This window comes from Leuciscus leuciscus, assembly GCF_965113295.1.
Source record: "Leuciscus leuciscus genome assembly, chromosome: 2".
Classification (NCBI taxonomy): Eukaryota; Metazoa; Chordata; class Actinopteri; order Cypriniformes; family Leuciscidae; genus Leuciscus; species Leuciscus leuciscus.
The window spans coordinates 34,270,263-34,294,859 of NC_138726.1; the positions used below are offsets into that span (position 1 = coordinate 34,270,263).

General features: G+C 38.0%; 1 protein-coding gene across 2 annotated transcripts in view; it reads right to left on the reverse strand.

Moving 5' to 3' along the window:
* tbc1d14 (TBC1 domain family, member 14) overlaps positions 1-22,507 on the reverse strand; it is a 37,677-nt gene extending 15,170 nt beyond the window's left edge. Inside the window, exons 1-11 of one of the 2 annotated variants that reach the window (XM_082162164.1) lie at positions 22,056-22,507; positions 21,643-21,769; positions 16,874-17,582; positions 14,585-14,711; positions 11,271-11,389; positions 7,891-7,973; positions 7,417-7,534; positions 6,887-6,993; positions 1,529-1,615; positions 1,256-1,350; positions 1,097-1,168 (exon numbers count right to left, since the gene is read on the reverse strand). In XM_082162164.1, coding sequence (XP_082018290.1) covers positions 1,097-1,168; positions 1,256-1,350; positions 1,529-1,615; positions 6,887-6,993; positions 7,417-7,534; positions 7,891-7,973; positions 11,271-11,389; positions 14,585-14,711; positions 16,874-17,582; positions 21,643-21,700 — 1,575 coding nt within the window. In that variant the 5' untranslated portion in view covers positions 21,701-21,769; positions 22,056-22,507. Of the gene's footprint in view, positions 1-1,096; positions 1,169-1,255; positions 1,351-1,528; positions 1,616-6,886; positions 6,994-7,416; positions 7,535-7,890; positions 7,974-11,270; positions 11,390-12,654; positions 14,232-14,584; positions 14,712-16,873; positions 17,583-21,642; positions 21,770-22,055 lie in introns of those variants that run through there. The other variant, XM_082162165.1, reaches the window with a different exon arrangement.
* Between the last annotated feature and the right edge of the window lie 2,090 nt (positions 22,508-24,597).

Consider the following 24,597-nt stretch of genomic DNA (forward strand, 5'->3'; position numbering starts at 1 on the left):
GGTGCTTGAGTCAGACGGCGCGGCTTCCTCTCAGGATCCAGCGATGCGTAGCTCGCTTAAGAGATGAAAAACTGACCAAACCAGCCTCTCTGGGCCGTATTTATAGCCCTAGCCCCACCCGCTTTCGGCGGGACATGACGTAATGGGCGCGAAGCACCCTCATTGGTCCTGACGTCATGAGGGGCCTCTATCGATAGGCTGGTGCAGTTGCCGCAGAGCAGCCTATGGGCGCGCGAGCTGTCTCGCCCATGTCTGCATGCTGCTGCAATGCGTTTTACATTATTGCAAAATTAAGGATAATTTTTGGCTTCAATATCTCGAGGAAAAGAGGTTTTCCCCTAGCGTAAGATACTTACGCAAGTACGAGAGAACCTCTCGTAAGAGAACATGCGTTACCCCATAAATGTCAGATCAGTGCGACCTTTCCATATTCAAACTGATAACAAGCATAGTAACGCAGAGTAACCACACTGTTCCCTGATAAACGTCTTGTTCAACAGGTATGTGTTGTTCAAAGGGTCAAATTAATAAAGATTAATAAAGTTTTTTTCTCTCAAAAGATTCTTAATGCAGAAGTACTAAACTAGGCAGCTAAATTATATTACAGACATTCTCATTTAAATTGTTGCATCATACCAGTGGAGGTGTTTTTGGGAGTATGACAAAAGCTATTCTTAATTTATCTTGTAATTTTGGAAGTTTTTACAATGTGACCTTTACACCCAGCTCATAAGTGGAGGTGTAAGTGCAAGAGCACTTTGGCCAAACAAATGATATTGTGGTGCAGTGAGCAGGATGTGAGCAGGATGTAAGAGAGCTGTGCAGCACACATTGCTGTGGCGTTGTGCAGCAGAGTAAGGTCTAGGGCTCTGCGAATAATGTGCGTAATAGCTGGAAAAAAATATTGCACATCATGCCCCAGCAAACCAGCTGTACAACACAACATCTATGTCAGTTTCTGTTTTACTCTGTAAAGATCTCTTCATATGAGTCAATACTCAAGCAAACTAAGGTTAAGATGGGGTTTTGCTTGTAAACAGTGCATTGGTGGTTTTAAAAACTAGACATTACTTGAGTAAACAAGACGGGTACTTACATATCCCACATCGGGACGATAGCAAGTGTAAGCTCCCAGAATGCTGTGCAATACATCATGGTATGGGCCTCCCTGAAAATAAACGCAAAATCAAACAAAAAAATACGATACATTCGTCAGCAGATGATATAAAACACCAGAAACAGCAATGCACCCTACCTGTTGGAATATACAGAGATTGGGAAAGGTTCTGGAAATGTCTAACTTGATCAGTTCTAGACTGGCCTCTCGATCAGCATGAGACAAACCTGTATCTAAAAATTAAGCAATTATTAGTTACAAAAGAACATGAAAAGCAAAGGAGTTTAACAGAAAGAAGTTAAAACAACATAGCATAAAAGAGGATAATAAAGTTTGCTTTATATGAGGTGTAAGGAGAGAAACAAAGCTTAAATAATAGAAAACTGAAAAAGAAAAATGCATAACAATCACCTTCAATCTCTATTTCTGCAGCAGCCGTTGGGGCTACAAAGGTATTCCACTTTTCCTTAGCTCTTGCCAAACAGATGTCATACAGCTCTATTTAAAACAAATACACACGCAGAAAAAAGTATGTGTTATTTAAATGTTAATGTAAATATGAAATCATTATTTGCTTTCTAATTAGACCCCCTAGTCAAGTCAAGACACATTTATTTATATAGCGCTTTTTACAATACAGATTGTTTCAAAGCAGCTTTACAGAGATAACAAAAAAAATTATGCAACAAAGTTTGTTTCCAGAAGAAAATAGCATCACAGTCCAGCTTAAGTAAGTTCAGTGATGTTTCATTTTTGTTGTAAACATTTTTTGGTTATTCATATATATAGCCGCATTGGAGAAAACCATGATGTCATCGCCCAGCCTTAGTGCTAGAGTAACGTTATTACATGTAACTTTTTATGAATAAAATTTGCTCTCATCTAAAAGACCAGAAGAGTGTTTCTGATTTCTGAGTGTTTATTGACTAAATATAAAAAAGTAAGTGCATTATGTTTAAATACAGGGAATGTATAAACAATAATGTAAAACTAAGTTCTCATAACATAACTACCCAGCTTGTCAACCTGTCCTCATCAAGAATCATTTGCTATTCAACATTATAGCTCCTAAACTTTCTTTATTTCTACACTCATGATTACAACAGATGACTGTTGCAAAAAAAACATTAAAACCACAACACAGTTTTCAGTCCAGAGTTCTCACAGTGAACACCCACAGAAGCATTGTCACTACTGTTTACCATTTACTTGTTTACTACTGATTACCATATGATGTCAATGCAGCATTCAAATAAATTGTTTTGCCAATTTATGATATAAATTACGCATGCAATGGGTTTTTGTTAACGGGGCAATTGTAATGTGTGAGAAAAGTTTAAAATGAAAGACTAATCAAACCACAGGATGCTGCTTGTGAAATACCATGAAAAAAATAAATAAAAATAAAAATAAAAATACAAAGAAGGGCTGCACGATTTTGAAGAAAATACAATATTAAATAATGTGATATTCAATATGTGCTACGATAATACTTTAAGTGTGTAAAATAAATGTTAATAATATTTAAATATATTTAAAAACTGAAAGTGATATAACCAGCATACATGTTTCACATTCTTTTTGTGAGAAGAAAGCATCCCTACAACTTCTGAAATTGAACAGCAGAGTGTAGCAGAATGTAGCATTACATAAAAGTAAGTGTCATTTTTTACATCAGTGCAAACCAGGTGGTTTAGGTTTTCAGGTAGGCTACATTAGGCTTATTTAACAACAGAAATTGAATAATCACATCTAAAAATAAAAGACTGCTTAGTCTTCACTGTATGAATTAAATATACACAGATTCTTATTAAAGCTACAAAAGTTATCCCATCAAGAGCAGCGAGTGATTTTCTCTTGGTCTTTTATTGTTTGATTATTTGATAGCCGTGGGAACATAATTTGAGCAGGGGGGGCTGAAAAAAGAGGCGGGGTGATTGCATTACTTGCCCACCGCCCCCACCATCGTATTGCATTTTTATAGAAATAAAAACTATTTAGTTCGGTTGGACAACAGACGCAAAGTGAGACCCTTCTGCTCCATAGAGCAAGAGAAGCAGCGCAGAGCCGCAGGAGTCACGTGACGAAAGTGAGGCGCGATGACTGACAGGACGATAGTTTGTTGTGGATGTGTTTTCATTGATAATAATGAACCACAAACTAAGTATTCGTTTTAAATGAAGGGGAAAATCCAAAGACCTTTCATTTATTTGCGTTACAAAGCGGGCATACCATGTCATCAGTCTTATTTGTTTTGTTAATTAAAGTTCTCTGCTTAATATAAGCGAGTTTGCCATTGTACTATTTTATTGTTGTTGTGTTTTTTCATTAAGAGTAGTACTGAATTAAGCATTAATTTTGTTTCAAGAAAAGGAATTATCTAACGTTAAAAAAATCCCCCTTAATCAGGGCCGGTTCTAGACATTAGGAGGCCCTAGGCAAAATTCATGTTGGAGGCCCCCCACCCCCAATAAAAAAACACTTGAAACAAATATGATTCCTAACCTTTTTATTTATGCAACATTTATGGTTTTCTATTTTACTATACTTTATATTTCTGTGATGCAAAGCTGAATTTAGTGTCACGTGATCCTTCAGAAAACTTTATAATATTCTGATTTATTATCAAATGTTAGAAATGGTGCTTAAAGGAGAAGTTCACTTTTAAAATGAAAATTCTGTTATCATATACTCACCCTCATGTTGTTTCAAACCTGTATGAATTTCTTTCTTCTGCTGAACACAAAGGAAGATATTTAGAAGAATGTCAGTAACCAGACAGTTTTTGGGTCCCATTGACTTCCATAGTAGGAAAAAAAATATACTATGGAAGTCAATGGGACCCAAAAACTGTCTGGTTACTGACATTCTTCTAAATATCTTCCTTTGTGTTCAGCAGAAGAAATAAATTTATACAGGTTTGAAACAACATGAGGGTGAGTATATGATGACAGAATTTTCATTTTAAAAGTGAACTTCTCCTTTAATATTTATTTTATAACCTGTGATACTTTTTTTCAGGATTTTTGATTATTAAAAAGTTGTTTTAAAAAAGTCTTCACTATCACTTTTTATATATTTAACACATCCTTGCTGAATATTCCTGTTTTTTTCTGTATTTTTGATCAAATAAATGCAGGCTTGTAGAGCATAATAATAAACTTCTTTCAAAAACATTAAAAATAGTAATGGGTCCAGACTTTTACCGGTACTGAATGTACATATTAATCAAACTTTATCTAAGGTAATCTCTTTTTTGTTTAATGAAGATGTTATTGTTGTTGTTGTTATTTTGCTGTTTTATTCAATTTATTCACAGTTCCAGAATCCCACTTCAGTAGATGAGCATAAGTGCTTTTATATTGCATTGCTACCTTAAATATGCTATACACAAATCAAGTGGAAGAGAAAGACACGATCGCTACTGAGCAGAAAAAAATATATAAACTGATATTATTGGCGTAATGTAAGGGTATAATCTAATCATCAGCAGAATTTAGAAGATAGACCCATAGATATGAGATCCTTTATTTGAAACATTTAAAAATGTTGTAGTGTGTTGGCTTTTTAACTTAGAATACAGACGTCTTGTCTTTTAATTTTGTACTAGTCAGCTCCCGCCTCCCGACGCGATGTTATTCATTGTACGCGCAAATTCAAAGCGTCGCGTCTGGGCACGTTAATGACGCTCGCGCTCTTTTAAACTCGTAATAAAGCGGTGAATGATTTTTCCAGAAATGACGCTGATCTACAGTACAAGTTTATATTTAGAATACATTGCAATCACTCCAAAATAGATGACGACAACTCACACACCTGCATTATGAGCTGTGCTTCTTTGTGTGCTTATTAGGCTTTTGCCTCGCAGCACCTGATGGATGCGTTCGTTACACATACTTTCAGAAGCCGGCACCCGCTTTGTAACGGACACATTAATTGGTTTAACTGCAGTAATGTAACAGTCTATGGTTAAGATAAACATCGTCACTATTTTTAGTTAATTAATAAATATTGAAATAAATTGTAGATAGGACTCTTTTTTTTCATTTTTTTTTTTTGTCCCTCTGTCTGGGCCCCATCCCGCCAATCGGGCCCTAGGCACGTGCCTAGTTTGCCTTTGCGTTAATCCGGCTCTGTCCTTAATTCTATTCTATTCTACGCCAGGGGGTGCGGCAGCACCCTCAGCACCCCCTACTTCCCGCAGTACTGTAGGTTGCTGTCACTTTAAGAGCTGCACGGATCCAATATACTGTTACATGTAGGGGTGTGAACCGACACTGGTCTCACGGTTCGGTTCGATTATGATTATTATGTCATCGATCCGGTTCAATTCGATATCACGATGCATCACGATGCACCGCATCCTCAATTTAAAATTTTACTTCAAAAGTGATGTGTGCGCGCATGTGCTCGCCTGTTCGGGAAGTTGCAGTGACAGAAATAGTGACATTCCAGTTTAAGTTTCATGGGATTAAAGCTTGTTTATGACACTAAGAAAAGGAAAATCTGTCAAATAAATTTTGTTTTAAAGAAATGTTCATTTAAGCAGCGCTCATTAATCAGTGTATTATGTTACCATTAAAGATGCGCGCATCAACCGTCGCCGAGTCCGCTGTTGAAAGTGACGATCATCCATTTATAATCACGCGTAACAACACAGAATAATTGTAATTTGACCATCGGGTGCGGATACTTAAATCAGAGAAAGTTATTGGGGCGGGTGGATGATTTGTTTTTGGCTGCGGATTCGGGTTACGGAGCTCATCCACTTACTCTAAAGCAGTCAGACTCTGCCGGGCGATAACAGCTCGGGCTGAAAACGGCTAACGTGGTTTATCAAGTTAGTGGTATTACCTGCATATTCTATTTGTGCGTGACATGAGCGTACACAGCGCGTGTCTTCTGCAGGTCGTGCTTACCACGTTGTTCATGAAAGCCGAAATGTGCCCAGATGTTGGCTTTTAAAGTAGTTGGAGCATTTTTAATTTTCTCTCACTCGCGTCTCACCTCCCTCTGCCATTGTATGCTACCGCAACAAAGCACGTACGCGACAAATGACGTAAGAAAAGCGTCAGTACATTATAACCGGTTATGGTCTATTACTGAACCGATACCGAATCGTCCTCGTCTGCATCGCGATGCATCGTAGAAACGATTAATTTTGACACCCCTAGTTACATGCGCTCTTTCTTTCTCAACTATTTACTCCACTTAAGACATAGCTGACTGTTGACGTGAATACTCACCAAGACAGGCATTTTGACATACTTTTGTGTGTATTTTTTCATATAAACTGTGGAAGAGAACTGAATTAGGGATCACGCTCTGTCCAGAACTATAGGCATCTTCCTACACGCATGAGTACTTTGCTTAAAGCGCTTAACGTTAAGCATGTCACACGTATGTAACAGTCATGTATCCAGTCTATTCTCCGCTGTCTGCATCGACCTAAAGGTTAGACTTTATCATCTTTTGAAGTATTAAAATCATTCAGTTATTCTAAGCCATTGCGATATGCATATCGTGATGTACATTTGCGATATTTCGATATATCGTGCAGCCCTAATGCAAAGCGATTTATATAATTACCCACAAAATACACATTTAAAAAAACTTTTATATTTAGTATTCTTTTTCATTCATAAATTAAAAAATAAATCTAAAGTGATTGTCCAAAGTGTAAAGGTCTTTTTAGTCTTTTCCTGTATGTGCTTATATGCGGTATGCATGGGTTTTGTGTGTAAAAAGATACAAAACACACATTCATACCATCTGTTATGTTCAGGTCATTTCCTATCGCTAGACTCCAGACTTTGCCCCTCACACTTGGTGGCAGACCTTGCCACCATAAATCTCTCACCCGCCTAGATGAACACCTAAAATGGTGAAAAGAAAGACAGAGTGAAACAAGTTATTTCTCTTCAGATATTTGACATATCAGACATTTTTGGACTTTTAGACATTTTAATGTTTTATTTATAGGGACAGAAGAGAGATTATAGGATTTAATAAGGACAAGAACTGGAGCTGAAAATGTTGCAAGCCAAATTCAAACTCACATAGCTTGCATAAGCACCTAAGCTCAAAATATCATCACAAAATATCATGCACTAACTTCTAACCCATGTCTCTCACTTATCTTACATTGGACAATACACCTCTTGCCAAACATTACTATTTTTAGAATGTTTTTTGGCTACTATATCTATTGACTGTTATTTCATTATATGGAATATCAAGAAGTGACATTTGTTTGTGTGGCTATAGAGTGTGTCAATGATTTTTGTGTGCTGACTCACATGCTTTGCCAGTTGGGTAATATCTCCTGACTCCAGGTAAGCGCAGCATTGCCGATGCTTTCCTCTAGTTTACACCTGTCCTCTAGCTGTTTTTTCCGTTTCTGGGCCTCTTTCAGCTCTGCACAGAAACACACACAGTGTGAGGAGAGAGAGAATGGCAGTGAAATCGAAATCTGTCTCTTTTACAACAGCGCCCTCTAGAGCACACACAACTAAAGACATAAACAATCAAACTGTCAGGTTCAAATAAGATCCAACTTTTTGCAACATCTGCCAGTGATGAACTGACAATATTTACTGGCCATAAATATTTCTTACCAGCCATGAAACAGTATTTTTTTTTTATCATTATGGTTGAAGAAACTATTCCTATACACTCTGGCATTTTTACTTCCAGATGTGTTGTTGCATGCGTATTAACCGTGGACCCTGCGCTCACATATACAACAAACACATGCATGAAAAGAAAGTCACCTCTCTTCTTGGCCTGAGCCACCATCTCCTCATATTCTTGTCTGTGTTTCTGGGCTTCTTCCTCAGGCTTTGCAGGAAGATTCCTACACAATAGATACAAAATAACTGTCAATTCACTTTTACATTACTGCCTGTGAGAGTCACATTCTGTCAAACTTTACATCTATAACTCATTTCTTGATCTTAATTATCCCTATGCTTAAATACATAATAGTATGCAACATTTCCTGTGCTCCTGTCTGTGAATGGTATAACGTTGCATGGAAGATAAGAGGTGATTTCTTTTTGTTTTAGGAGAGTGCTATGCAGGGAAGTTTCCTCGGAGGAGGCAAGGGAGGCAGCGTCTCCTCAAAAAAACGAGATGAGAAAATAATCGATATTGCAAAATAAAACAATGCACACATTACAAAACATGACATTAAAAAGTGTAAAAGTCACTTGTTTCTCTAAAGTAACATTGCCCAAAAGCAACACCCGCAGGTAAAGTTACAGTGGGAGGCTTCCCCATTGACTTAAAACAGACACCCTAATGTTTGATGGGGTGTAATTGAGAATGAATGGGGGGGAAAGCCACGTGAGAGGAGGCAATGCCTCCATCGCGCTATGATTGGATCTGATCGGTTATAATTGGATATGATTGATTCGTGCGATAGATCTTGCCCCTTGTTTTTGTGTGCACTTTCAAATTGGCCTGAATGAAGACAATGGTGGCGTTAACTGTTTTCCTACCAGTAAAAAGTGGTAGCTTGCCACCGCCAACATTTTGGTCATTTTCACAACATTTTCATGGCCTCCAGAATATTTTGTTGTATGAATATCTGGACATGCAATATATCAAAAGAAAGAACAGAGCCTCCGCTTCTAGCTAGTTTTATTCTAGCTTCATGCATTCTCTTTTCATCAACAGTTGAATACGGGTAAGTTTCATAAAAAAGCAACATTCGGAGTAAAAAGCTGAGGAAATCGCGTTTTTGTCAAAGACTGCATCTGGATCAGAATCTGTAAGATGATCAAAACATAGACGGAGTAGATCGAGTCCATCAACACCCCCAAAGCTTGTACAGCCCTGTAGCTCATCCTGGGTTGACATTTCATTCAGTAGCATTAGGCCATTTTGATTATATGCCATTTATAGTTAGCATTATTTTTTTTTATTTGGAGATACTGTACTCGTTCAGGAGATGAGTAATAGCGCCCCCTACCATATAATAGTGATAACAAGGAAAGCCGTAAAAACAGTCGTCAATGGCAGGGAAGCGTTTTCTCATAAATGTATCAAGTAAACAATTCAGCCATTTAGATGGCACCACTTTATATCGCTTCAAAATCAAACTTGAATTGGCCTGAAAACATGATGACTGTGGGGTTTTTAGTGAGCAATCGGCTTGGTGAAATTAAAGGTACTTCTTTGTGTCTGTGACCAGTGTTTACAAGCTTGATGACTGCTGAAAATAAGTTGACTATTAAAAAGAAAAGCTGAATATTAGTTCGCAAATAATATATATTGTTTAAATTGCTACTGCCTTTAGTTATAATTTTGGAATAAATGTTTTTAAAAAATGCAAACACCAAACTTGATGATTTATACTTGGTTTTAATAAATAGATTATAAACTACATTTAGTGTAAAAATATAATTATATTTGGTCTTTATTTTTTATGCAATGTTTATTTAACCAGGAAAATGAAGTGTAACAGGGACATACATTTACATTTGATTTATATACAGTGGTGGTCAAAATTGATGGCACCCCTGATAAATATGATAAAAAATGGCTGTAAAAAAAAATCTGCAAAAAAAAATCCTTTTGATCTTTACTTCAAAAAATTGGCAAAAATCGAACCTTTCATTGATGTAAAATAATTGAAATTGGGGGGTAAATCACATTATGAAATAAATGTTTTTCTCCAAAACACGTCGGCCACAATTGTTGGCACCCCTAGATTTTTTTTATGATAAAAATATCTCTGAAGTATATTCCCATTAATATTTACCTTTATTAGCACACCAGGGTGACTATGAACATGAAATTGTCCAGCTAAGACTTCTTGTTTCACAGGACTTTAAAAATGAGGAAACACAAAGGCCAAATTCCCTGAATCATCCATCACAATGAGTAAAACTAAAGAATATAGTTCTGATGTGCAGCAAAAGATTGTTGAGCATCACAAAATAGAAAGTGACTGTAAGAAAATAGTTAAAGAATTGAAAATCCCCATTTTGACCATCAGGGCAATATTTAAGAAGTTATAATCAACTAAAGATGTTACGAATCTGCCAGGAAGAGGACGTGTGTCTATATTGTCTTAATGGACGGTGAGGAGGACAGTTTGAGTGGTCAAATACTCTCCAAGGATCACAGATGGAGAATTGCAGAGATTACTTGAGTCTTAGGGTCAGAAAGCCTAAAAGAATTTATCAAACAACCCCTACATCCCCACATGTTGTTTGGGAGGTTTTCAAGAAAAATGCTCCTCGCTCCTCCAAAAATAAACTCCAGCATATTCAGTGGTCAGACACGACTGGATCTTCAAAAGGGACCGGATTCTGTGGTCAGATGAAACTAAAAAAAAGGGCTTTTTGGCAGCAAACCCACCAGATGTGTTCGGTGCAAACAGGGATGAAGAGTACCCCATGCCTACGGTTAAATACACTGCTGGATCTTATATGTTGTGGGTCTATTTATTTGCTGGAGGTCCTGGACATCTTGTTCAGATACATGGTATTATGGATTCTAGCAAATACCAACAGATAAAAAAATCAAAACCTGACGGCCTCTGCTAGAAATCTTATAATGGGCCGTGGTTGGATCTTCCATCAGGACAACGGTCCAAAACAAACATCAAAATCAACACAAAAATGGGTAACTGAGCACAAAATGAAGCTTCTGCCATGACCGTCCCAGTTCCCTGACCTGATGAGTGGAGTGAACTGAACAGAAGAAGCACCAACATGAACTTGTGAATCTGAAGGATCTGGAGAGATTCTGTATGGAGGAATGGTCTCTGTTCTCTTGTCAGTTATTCTCCAAACTCATCACGCATTATAGAAGAAAACTCAGATCTGTTATCTTGGCAAAAGGAGATTGCAAAAAGTATTTAATAACAGGGAGCCAATAATTATGGCCAGCGTGTTTTGGAGAAAAACATTTATTTTATAATGTGATTCCCCCCCCCCACCACTTTCAAAGGTTAGATTTTTGTGAATTTTTTGAATGAAAGGTCAAAAGGATAAACAATGCAGATTTATTTTTTATCATATTTATCAGGGGTGCCATACATTTTTTTCTTTTACCGATAATACAGGAAAAGAAGTTTGAGGATAGGAGGGGATAAATGTAACACATTTACAGAGACATAGGCACACACAAAAACACTCACGCTGGGCGGTTTTCCAGTATAAGGGCTGTGGTTGAAAGTGGCTCAAAGTCCAGGTTCTTTCTTACATTCTTCTTGGGAGATGTGGAATTGCTTGTGTGTCCACTCCTGCTTTCATATTCCTGTAAAGAAAGAAAGAAAGAAAGAAAGAAAGAAAGATAGATAGATAGACAAATTAATTAATTAATTAATTAATTAATAACAAACTTATAATAAATAATAATGTAGTTTTTAAAATAATTTTGATAGTCACTTTTCACCAAAAAACAGTAAATGTAATTTGACAGTGCGTGATAATTAAGGCTGTTTTGAGGTCTATTAAAATTGTTTTTGAAATGTGACATTGTTTGTATGACAATAATGCAAATTTTTCGCCATATTATCATTACTGTAATGTTGAGTTTTTTGTAATTCTCCTATTTTATTGAAATCTGCATAAAAGAAAAGCAACAGAACAAATACTACCATTACGTATATCACTTTACAATTAAGATATTATATATACACACATATATTTTTATTGAGTTGTTGTTTTTTGGTTTATGGTAACAAGGCTTAATCACCCTAAAATTATAATTAAATAATATATTTCAAGGCTTTAGGCATGACAACTTGATGGAACTCATTCTTACACATGTTAGAATGTTTTAACATCCAGCTTTTTTTGCCACACAATACTTTCTTCACAACCTGCACAGATGGAAGCAGAAGTTCTCAAACCAGCAGGAACTGAAAATAATAAATATTCTTAACAGAACACAATATGTCATGACGGGCTCAAATGAAATCAGAACTTGCTACTGTTACAGTATGAGTTTCCTGTACAAAGTTTCATGTTATACACTGTACACCCTGCCTGAATAGAAATCTGTGCTATCTTGCATTGCATCCATCTTTAAATTCTCTGATTTGGACTATATTCGGTCTAATTTGTATATCCAAACAAGTTGATAGAGGAATATGTTTTGTTTTATTTATGCAGTTAGAAAGCACACACTATTGCACACTGAACTGAGTGAATATAAATATTTAATTTGCACCCACACTGCACTTTCTCAGAGATAACTAGACAAAATGACCTACATTCCAACAATGAGCCAAATAAGTTTAAGAAAAGGACATTAAGTAAGATTAGACGAATAACTCTTAATTAGTTCTAGGAGTAAATGTGGGACAGCCAAAAAAACAATGAAAATATAATTCACCAACACACAAATGTGTTCACACACCAGGTACACCTGCTACGACAGAATCTCTCTCGTTCCACGTCATTTCCTCCTCACAAATTCTTGTTTTTCTCTTTCTTCTCGTTCCCCTCACATTTTCTTATTTATCTAACGGAAAACAATGAGGGGGAAAGAAAAAAATGAATAAGGCATGAACTCACCATGAACGCTGCAGTGCTGTTGAGACATTCAGAATCCAGCGTTTCAGACACTACACGCTACCATTGCAGTATTTTCCTAACTGTAAGCTTAAGTGCCTTGTAGACAGAAAGGCAAGGCACAGTAGCAGAGGAAGACCGCAAGGAATATGGGACACACCCTGAGAAACAGTAGCATGATACTTATGTGCTCCTGCTCCTCTGCTGTTATTGCTGTCTCACTCCTGCTAAGTTACTTGACACTGTTTTTCCTTGCCCTCTTTCTCTCTATAACTCCGTCCAAACAAACATGCACAAAACTGGGAGGGCCTACATCAGAGGGACGCAGAGGATCTGATCTTGTCCCTTGCTCCTGTTGTGTCCATATGCGTGTGTGCATGCTAATGTTACTCGTCATCACAGTGCTGAGAGAGGATCCATGATTTACAGGCAGCCATTCTAATTGATTCCAGCTATTAGGAGCACAGGGCACTCTGCACTGCAGTTTCATGCAATCAGTGCGCTCTGTGTTCGGCTGTGCATGCCTGAGTCATGTACAAAGATGATGCATAATCTGTTTTACTGTGTGTCATCAGCTCTTATGAGCTTCCACTGATTAAAATAAAATATAAAGAAACACACATTTTTAGTCCGTTAAGACTTTACAAATAAAACAAGTAACGGTAGCAGGTAGAATACTGCAATGTTTAAAGTCAGGACTAACGCACATAATATTAAGTTCATCTTAACTCATCTCTTCCAAGGAGCCACTTCTAGAGAGCCTAAATAAAACAGCAACTCTAAACCAGTCACCCAATACCTCAATCTTCCATTACAGCTGCAGAGAAAACAAAAACGAGAGATAAAGGCAGGAGTTGGAGGTGGGTGAAATCTAGATGGACACAGGGAGGCTGAATCAGGGGGTTCAAATTACCTAAAGCACATTGCAGGCCTGTTGTCTCTCTGTAAATAGGAAACAAAGCCCCATTCACAACAATGTCATAACAAGACTGCAATGTAAAGCCATTTGATTGATTCATGCGTAACAATAAAAAAAAAGAAAAATCTAAACGAATATAAACAAATCCTTAAACATGCTTTTTTTTTTTTCATTGTTAAAGTACTTTCTTCCAAGCAGAGAATATTTTAGCTATTGGGATTGTTGTCCTGCCCTTACGCCAATGCACACATCATTAGAGAAGAGACTTTGCTGTGAGAAGGAGAGGAAGGTAAAGCTTTTGACTAAAGACTACAATACCACATGAATTAAAAAAAAATGCACAGATAAATAATTTATAGTAAACACTACAATATTCCATACAAAAACTAAGAATTGTCAATTTTGATGGAGACTGAATTTTTATGGTGACTTGAATTCACACATTGATACCCCCAAAACAGCTCAACCAATGGCGTGGGTTTGGGGCGGGACTACATCTGATCGGGGAAGCCTTTGGGAAACCAGTTTCATTCATTTTGCAAGTCTGTTTAAACTTTAAGCCAAAACATGAACAATACAGACACTAAGACATGAAAACTGGATGCAACAACATAGACTATGACATCCAACACAGACTCAAACTAAAAAATCTACAGATTGGATCTGACTTTCAACAACTAATGTTGACTTCTTAAGACTGCAAATCGAAGCAAAAATCTGGGCAAATGTTGTGTAGAGTATTCCAGCCTTTAGTTTTAAACCTCATTTACCTCATATGACTTGCTTAATACTAAATATAAAACAAAATTAAGAGATACTAAATATTAAAAATAAGTAGAGCCATGCTCAGTGAAGGGTACTTTTTACAAATAGAGTTAAGGACGGCATTGAATACAGTTTTTTTTTTTTTTTTTTACCTTACTACATACAAAACGACTCAAAAAGCAAGTACATTGCACATTTTGTCTTTTAAAGTCTTGTAAAAATGAGTGCAGGTGTGTAAAGTTAACATACCTTTGGTATTTTCCTGGAGTCTTTGGTTGAAAGTTCTTTAAGTGGAACTTTACCAAACAGTTTCCACCCAGGCTCTCGCTGTCCTTCCAGTGCACCCGTGTCCTTCATCCTCTTAGCAAAAAGACTCCTTACAAATATTGAAAAGAAATAACAGAACTGAGCCAACAGAGCACTACTGAAAATGAACAAATTTGGCTCTATATTTTAAGCAATATGAACTCCATAAAACAAGACATTTATTTATTATTAGAAAACGGTTCGTTCCAGTCCTTGATTCTGATTGGTCAATAGACCACTGGTCAATTGTCAGTTGCGTCTTGCTTCATTCCTTTCAATATAAAAGTCTTCTCTACTGACTGACTCACTCATAAAGACAGTCTTTGCCGCCATCTAATAGCGAAATAATGAAACTTTTGCTGCTGTTCACAGTCAGAGACTATTTTTTCCCAGCGGAAAAAAGGTTTAGTGATTTTATTTCATGAAAGTTGCATTGATATATGATTTTTGGCTATAATATTTGTATTGTGTGGTAACTGTTTTATAAAAGCAATAAGGCACTCGAGGCTAGTGCTGTATCATGAATAAGTCAGGGCTGAAGGGGTTGCAAGCACTCTGTGACGTTTTCAGCCGTGACTTATTCACATATACAGCACAGCCTCTCATACCTTATTTCTTACTTATAGCATTTTTCACTGAATACTGCACTATAGTGGAGAGTAAGGGAAAAGGAAAAATATTTGAGCTGTTTTAAGATATCTCGAGAGCTTCAAGACAGTCCGCATCACAATGATGAAAGGGCAGGTAATTCTGAGACATGGGTCATAAGATGAGCGCAATCACCCACAGTGCAGAGTCTTGTTATGGGGACATAGAGGACAGTATTTAATCTTAGAGAACAAGCCAAGGTCCAGTTATGGCTCGTTTCCACCGAGCAATATGGTACAGTACAGTTCAGTACGGTACACAATTATTTCTGCTTCGATTGTCAAAAGTTGTCAATGGTACCAAAATACCGAACCGTTCTCTACCACTTTTTTGGGACCCTTCCGTTGAGGTACCTAGTACAGTAGTCCAGTACCTAAAGGTTGGAGCTAGTCTCACTGCAGAACGCTGATTGGTTGACAGAGAATAGTCACTTGCGTGTGCTACAACGGGAATGACAACACAAAAGGCGCCATTTTTTAATATACAGTTGGAACACAATACCATTGCAACACAATGTTTTGTTTTTTTTTGGTCTTGTGACAAGCAGCCAAATGCCGAGAAGCAAGAACAAGAACTGCTGTATGTCGTCCATTGTTGTTTACTGTGTCGTTTTCTTCTTTGCGCGAGAATGACGTCGATCGCTACTTTCCGGCATACACCAAACCTATAAAGTAAGGGTACTGTTTGCGGTGGAAACGCAAGCCGGATCAGGGTTTACAGTCCTGAATCGTACTGTACTGTACCGCTTGGTAGAAAATGAGTCATTAGTGATCGAGCTTTATGAAGTATGAAAAACCTAAGCCACTTAAGACCTTTTGAGCCCTTTACTCCACACTACTCAGTGGCTTCACAACACTTTTGGTCGGCAACCCATTTTTTAGGTTTGAGGCAGCAAGAGATCGTTGTTTTTGAGAGGATACTCTATAAGATACTCTAGATACTCTATAATTGGAAGTTCAGATAGAAAGGGATGTTGGCAAGAATTTGGCATGTACACATAAGTACACTCAGAGTGTTTTTGTTGGCAGTTCCACTAAAGGCTTTTCCCTCTGTAACCATTTACAAAATCAGCAAGTGTATGATGTCTAGTGTTTTAAAATCTGTTCAGGTTTGAAAAGTTGTGTGTATTCCAGTCTTAAGGAAACACCACTTGCAGCAATTGCAGTATTTCAACTTGTGCTGTAGGTGTTGTTATACTAAAATAAAAAACATACTTAAAAACAGAAAACAGAAAAAAATATACTTTTAGGGTGCTACCCCTTGACAAACCACAGAAGTCAATGATAAAAAGAGCTTAGATAATGTGAAAAGTGAAAAGGTATCTACAACAAACAAACATCTATTGCCAAGAGTATTGTTAGATTTCCAAATGTACCCAAGAAAGATGCACACATGAAAAATAAAATGCAATCAAAAATTGTAAATTAGGAAAAAAGCTTGAAGCTTGTTGAATAATATTGATGCAACATTATTTGAAAGGGAACATTTGGATAAACTTGCACAGGCTTATCATGATATAACTGAACCAATCTGTTTTTTTTTAGTGTGAGTTTAACAACATTACAAATGCAAATGCTACAATACCTGTGAAAGAAGTTGGCGAGTGGTCCCAGTCTCTTGGGCCTAGCCTCATGAGGCGTAGAGACCCCAACTGCCTGCCGTTGTGGGCTGCTCAGCTTGCCGTATAGGTTAGTAGGGGGTGAGAGGGAATTATCAGAACGGTGCAGGACATCATCATTCTCAAATGTAACAACGGCGCTGGACTCAGATGTAACCATGAAATCTAGGAAGTCCTCATTACTGACTGACAATGTGGCAGAAAACTCAGTACTTAAACTGGACACACTGCACACTGAAATATCATCACTGCGGTTCAATGTACCCTTGCCTGCCGCACTGGAAAGCCCACTTGCACCGTAGAGACGTACCAAATCAAAGTCACAACGGGGGAAGGTGGAAGACTTGAGTAAGGAGCTATCTGAAATATCCAAGTTAAGTGTTGCTGGATTATCATCAAGTGGCGGTGGAACCACCAGCTCAGCTGTGTTGACCCGAGCATGAATGTGCTCAGGTGGGTTGATCTCAAGGGTGGGGATACCAGAGTCCTGAGAGGCCAGGCTACTGCGATCCTCATCACCAGTGCCGTTACATGGAGTGAATAATTTGCAGCCGAGAGAGACATGTGGGGGCTGAGAGCATGAGGGCATAAAATGGTTGGCATAGTTTTGGGTGAGAGGCTTGGGGGCACTCTGCAAACACTGTGAAGACTTGATTATTGATGATACCTGGGAATCTAGAAAGGCAAATTACAAATGTTGATCAGTCCTTACAAGTAAAAAGCTGTTAAATATCTGTAAGCATCAAGTCATATGGTTGTTTCATCCCTTTTAGAAAATAAACTGACATTTTTTCTAAAGCTAACAGATGTCATTTCCACTACGTCAAATTACATACAATATAGTGTTTGATAGCGTTCTGTGGTGGAAATGACAATGATGAAGAAAATGGCTGACTGCTTTGTCTTGATAATTCTAATTTTATAAAAGGCATTTTATGCATAGGGTTAGAGGCAGTTTGTGCAAAAACTAGCATCTCTACTTTTGACTTTAGCCGTCATCATATATTTCAGGGTCAATTGACCCTTCGCTAAGCCCCGCCCTCCATAGTTACTGTTGCTACGCCTGACAAGCTTTCGCGCCTGGCACGTCTATTACAGTATGCATTCCCAAGGAGATAATTAGTCATTTTTAGCGAACAGGTGAAATATCTGAGAGAGCAAGACAAAAGGGACTGCAGTATGCATTCGAGAGATATATCCACGAGTCACGACATAATATGCAACCGATTAGAGAATAATTTCATCAAAATTGAAGCTAAAGCCTATAGGTCCCAGCGCAAGCAGCAGCCGCCTCATACGCTGACCATTCAAATGGGAAACACCCAAATTGAGGAACAGCTATGTTCATGCACAGCAGGGTAAGTGAAATTTGAAAATAATCTAATAATTATAAATCAAACAGTTTATCCATAAATCTTATGGAATAAACACAAGACATTAGCCTGACCAATTTGCAATGATAACATTCTCCCGCTTATATTTAGCGTGCCCGGCTACTGCTCACACGTCGTGGAGCAAACTTAGGTGTTTTTGTTAATCCTGTCGATATTTAGTTGTGAATGGGGCTTCCCACACTGCTTGATTCACGCCCGGCATTTCTCCCCTTGGGTTTTAGTTTCGGGAAGGGAAAAAATTCCACCCCAGTCCAAACTTTTAGGATACCAGGTATCAGATTTGCACAATCCATACGCACAACGCTTCAGCATGTTTCCCTCACTCGAAAGCTTGCCAGACCTCCCGCGCCTAGTTACGGTTGCTAAGCCACAATTGGCCTGTGGCGGTTTTCGGGCATGGCTTAGCGAAGGGTCAATTGGACAGAAATAATTCCTAAAAAAAATTAAATAATAAATAAATAAACATATCTCTCTATAAATAACACCCAACATGTCATGAAAAAAACATAGAAAAACAAAAACGGTACTGGTAATTTTCAGCCAGGAAATCTTACAGACTTTTCCTTCAACCCCGAAACACAACACAATGCGTAATTCAAAAATAGGGATAAAACACCTGTGAAATAATCAATCCGGAAAATTCCTTCATATTACCACAGTACATGATTGTACCCTATTTTTATGTACTTTTGTACTGCAGATTTTCCATTGGGTGACAGGTCTGTGCTCTCAACGTTCCAGGTAAACATGTCCTGAAGAGTGATAAGACTCAATGTGTGTGGCTGGGTAAACACTTCTCTTGAGTCTTGCCTGAGTAAAACAGTACAACAACCTTTATCCTCCTTTAGTCGTAACACACCATTGACCAGCTTATCTCCACATAATAGTGGCATGAAAACTGTCCAGGAGTAGAGAAAGCAAGCTGAAACCAGACTAAAAATGTGACCCAAAGACCTGAGGAAACATCACGTCAACACTCCCTAAAACTATGAAACAGCTGTCCTCAAACGTCCTTGATAATCTACTGGACAATATCTTCCATCAAAATTTGACCAAAATAGCTCTTTGACTTATAGATAGGATAGAGGATGAATGATTGGAGAGCGGAGGGCCTGAGGACAGCACAGTAGCACATCAACAGCACATCAAAAACAAAGTGGAAAATAGAGCAACATCAGCTCACTATGACAAACAAAATGTTTATATTGTGCCTAATAAGGATGCAAAATATACAATGGGAGAGGCAACGAATAATACGAGCTCTACAGGTTCTTCTTCCCCAATTGAATATGGTTCAGTGTGCATCACAGGTGTGTGCAGCCACTCATCTACTGCAATAGAAACAAAAAATGTGCAAATAATCCACAAGCCAATACTCGATTGTGGACAGAACATGCCTTAACAAAGCTGTGAAATCTTCAATTGAAAGTGCAATCAGTAACTGCTGCATTTGACAGGACAATAATAGTTTAATTGCCCAACAATACACACCTTAAACAATAACAATGCTTTCACAATTTCAATGGTGACCCAGCCCACATATTTCTCAAATACAAATAATTATTTTTGGTCTTTGTGTTTTAAGGTTTCTGTGTTCCTGCAGTCACAGAGAATTAGCTAACTAATTTTGATAAAATTTCCAAATGAATAATTAGCTTTTTCAACCAAAATCATACAGTCAGAGAGCAATGAAGTACCTCATGTGCTGTTAATGCTTGCAAAATGAGACTGTTGCTCTCTGATGAAATCCTTCATAAGGCAATCAGCATCCTCTAAATTTCTCAAAAGCACCAAAGACAAACTGTTTTTTAAGGAACTGCAATTTCATGACAGAGATTATATGCTGACAGAAGTTAACATCAGGCTACAACATTTTTATAACAATGAACAAAAGTGTCCATTTGTATTTTGCAGTCTTGACCCTACTGTAAATGTTTGTGTGTTTGTAGTTTATTCCCTCATTGAAGTGGTTGCAGTCTTGTATACGGTGGCCGAGAGAGCTCAACACGCCGCAAATGAAGAAAACACATGCAAATAGAAAAAACACCCGCTTCAAGGGCTCTGCCGTCTGCCCTTCGAAGGGAGTAGGGCATAGGGATGCTCACGAGCAATAAGCACGTCCCATCTGGGTTCATCACTTATTTAGGGTCCACTGGAAACATTTCTGTTGTGGTCTGTGCTATTTGCAGCACATTTCTGTATTTGGTTGTGTTGTGAGTATTTGGAGCACACATGTGTTGTGAAACTGATGAAGATGTTTTCTTAATTTGCGGGTGTTTTTCTATTTGCATGCGTTTTCTTCAGTTGCAGCGCATTGAGCTCTCTCGGCCACCGTACTTGTACCCATAGGTGTAATTTGTGGGTGGGACATGTCCCCACCACTTTTTTCCAGGGTCGTTATTATCCCCACCACTTTTAAAACATCTCGCAGCACGGATCTACCTAATACAAATAATTAAAAACAACTCCAGTTAACTAGAAGAGCACTGATTTCATTCGTTTTTTAAATAAGCGGAGAAATGTGTTCTCTTGTGGCTCGAGCACAGCCTTTACTCAGATGTGTGGTTCAATCTATCGCTTAACACTGTTGCAGAGACTATCTATTCGTTCCGGTGAAATCACACAAAAAAAATGCTCACAAACGTGTCCCTGCTTGATATATAACCACTGATGAACATTCGGTTTTGATGAGAGAGAAGAAGAAAAAAAAAAGAAGAAAAAAACGATACGAGTGTGGATTAGAACTCAGACCTCTGACACGCTTGGCAAAAGTTCTACTACTAGACCATTAAACTACAAAAGAATAGTTTGCGGATCTATGGATTTATTCATGTGAAAATTCTTAGCACTAACAATATATCTGTATATCTCATTAAATGACAATTAAACCCAATGTAGCCAACTACAATTGATTTCTGGACATCGTAATGTTATTGTACACATATTGCAGCTACATATCTGATAGCAACCTCCACCACCAATATCACAAGGTTTTCTATTTTACTGGTTACATTTCAATTGATGGCTCTGAAAATCAGTTTGTCTCATTTCATTCTTTCATTGAGGTGCATGCAACATTTATTAATTTGTCAATACTTTCTGTTATGCTTTATCTTCTGTGTTCTAATACACATCTGAACATGTTAAACAGACAGATCAAAAATAATTCTGTGATATATCAACTTTTTTTTCTTCACCTGTACACTTATGCACAACATAAGCGTAATAATACTACTTATGCTGTTACCATTTTGACATTCAAAACCCTAAACAAACAGCTTGGAAAAGGATGTTAGGCTATCTGTTACATACACAGGGCAACAAAGTTACTTTGAACTCACCATCGTTGTTCTGACAGTTTGTGTTGCTTTCACTGGACGTAAGCTCTGCTTCTGCCATGTTCCTGCAGCAGGTGAAGGGATGTGTGTGCGTCCATCACCCTCTCACCTTCACTCCAGAGTCCTTACCCTCCAATAAACAATACATCAAATACTATTATTATTATGATTCTAATATCACACTGTCCGCTTTCGAACACTTCTACATTTCATTTTTCATCTAACCTCTAAACTTAACTCAAACCCACAACTTTTCTCATTGCTGCTGGTGCACATTACTGCTACTCTTCCTCGGTTCAGGAGGCGTTACATTTTTTACAGTCAAGTGACTGACTGCAAAAAGCTCAAACTTTATTCAAACTTCTGGGCACGAGTAACGCTAACAGCGCTATAAAAGCTAATGAAAAGTATCTTACCTGTTGTGACGCTGCTACCGCCATTTTAAAACCTCCTCGCCGATATAAACGTGCCAGGAAAGCATACGAGTCGATAAATTCACCTGCCCTGACTGAATGAGGTGCAGGTCTGCCTCAAATAAAGTAAGAAAACTTGATATTTCCACCTGTAGCAGTAATGTCTCGTTTCAGGGATACAAAACGTCATTTAAAGAGGGGCAGAGCGTTTTGAATGTGTTGGGACATAATGCGACAGTCAGTAAATCAGGAAGTGACCTTCAGTGCCCTATCAACACTGTACACACTGCGCGACGCGATAGCACTACAACGCTCCCATCTACGCATCTGCTTACAGTGTCATATAGCAATCTTCTATGAGTGGTTATGGTTTTGTCGCCTCGCGTGAGGTTAAAGTTTATTTATGCGTAGATACGGTTTAATGCTAGTTTTAATAAATCCAAGTAGGTGGTGTTTTATCAGTATCCAGTAGACAGACTGTTGCTATAGTAACTAAAACAACCCCCAAACCTGCATCAGGCTGATTAAAGTGAACGTCCCTCATTCCTCACACCATCTTTACAATGAAAACGTCTGACCATTGGGTGAAAATAACAGTATTTCATCAGTTGTACTGACTAAATACTGTTTACTGTATCTAAAATACAGTTACTTCAGAAAGAATTAACAGTATTAGGAGCCCATCTGTTTGCTCGTAAATGCATTTAATGTTACTGACAGACCTTAACATTTTACTTTCATTTCACCACTACCAGGTGACAACTTATGAATTAATACATCTGGAAAATGCTAATATTTGTAGCTGGATTTTATTGTGGCTGGTACAGCATACACTATAACCAGGGGCCCAGGCTGTACAGTGCAACACAGTGGCGAGGCCGAGGCCTCACATTTTAAAGTGAGTGGACCCCGGTGAAATAGGGTGGACCAAAGCTTACTCTCAAATTACATAATTTGATAATAGATCAGATAAAATTAATTTGACAATTAAGATAAGTTAAATGTGATTTATTGTCAGCCAACGGTTTCATGAAAACAAAATCCATTAAAAAATCAATACTCGATAACAATTCACAGCATAAGAAAAATAAATGATAAATCATAGGCGGAGCTTTTCTGGGCAAGGTAGACTTAAGACAATAGTATAAGACAGAGACACTTGTTTGAAGTAAGAGTTTGACATTACGAAACAGACATTACATTACATGTATACTCACTGATGCTCACACACCATATTTTGGGGAAAGATAGGAAAAATAATACTTCTCTCTAAAGAAATTTGAAGTAAACATGTGAATCCATACGTTTTTCTCTAGTGTAGAGCAGCCATATCAGCCTGTAGCCCAAGACTGGTTGCCCACTGAAGCTAAGCAGGGCTGAGCCTGGTCAGTACCTGGATGGGAGACCTCCTGAGAAAACCAGGTTGCTGCTGGAAGAGGTGTTAGTGAGGCCAGCACGGGGTGCTCTGCCTGTGGCCTGTGTGGGTCCTAACGCCCCAGTATAGTGATGGGGACACTATACTGTCAAAGAGCACCGTCCTTCGGGTGAGACGTTAAACCGAGGTCCTGACTCTCTGTGGTCATTAAAAATCCCTGGATGTCCTTCGAAAAAAGAGTAGGGGTTTAACCCCGGCATCCTGGCCAAATTTGCCAATTGGCCTCTGTCTATCATGGCCTCCTAAATATCCCCATACATTCTGATTGGCTTCATCTCCGTCTCCACCAGTAAGCTGGTGGGCGTTCTGGCGCAATATGGCTGCCGTCGCATCATCCAGGTGGATGCTGCACATTGGTGGTGGTTGAGTAGATTCCCTCCTTCCATATGTAAAGCATTTTGAGTACCCAGAAAAGCGCTATATAAATGTAAAGAATTATTATTATTATTATAGAGAAGTGTGCAGGAGTTCTTTTTATTTCTATTTCTTGGCTACCTGGATGCATAAAAATGTAGAAATTACCATCACAGATCTTTTTTTAATTTTTTATAAAACTTTAAACCTTTCTAATGATTTATTATTGTTTTCAGAGATGGGAACAGATGTTTAATACATGTGCTACAATTGTGTGGCCTGTGCTACAGAACTTTCAACCTCTGGAGTACCTAGGCTATAACATGGTGCTGGGCCTGCTGGCTATAACATTTTATTAGGCTTACTCAAAGCACTGAGAGAAAATAGAACGAATATTCTTTAAAAGGCAAATTACAGTTTGTAATGTAATTTTCTGTGACAAGTCATATTGGAAAGTCTTTAAAGGAGGGGGAGGGGATACACCGCTCTACAGTAATTTGAAAGTGATTGCAGTACCAGTTTTGGTCACAATCTTACATATTGCTCCTTTAAGGTCAGGGATCCACTAACAGATTAGACATTTCCCTCTGCCTGATTTTGTCATAGCCACGTTAGCTCAGTGTCAGAACTTAATGTGTACCTAGAAAACCAGGCCAATTCAACATTTAGCTACCTAGTTACTGATCGTATAAATCAGTATATTTCAGAATATTTCAGAAATATCTCTAGCCGTCATTAAGAAACAGAACAACAATG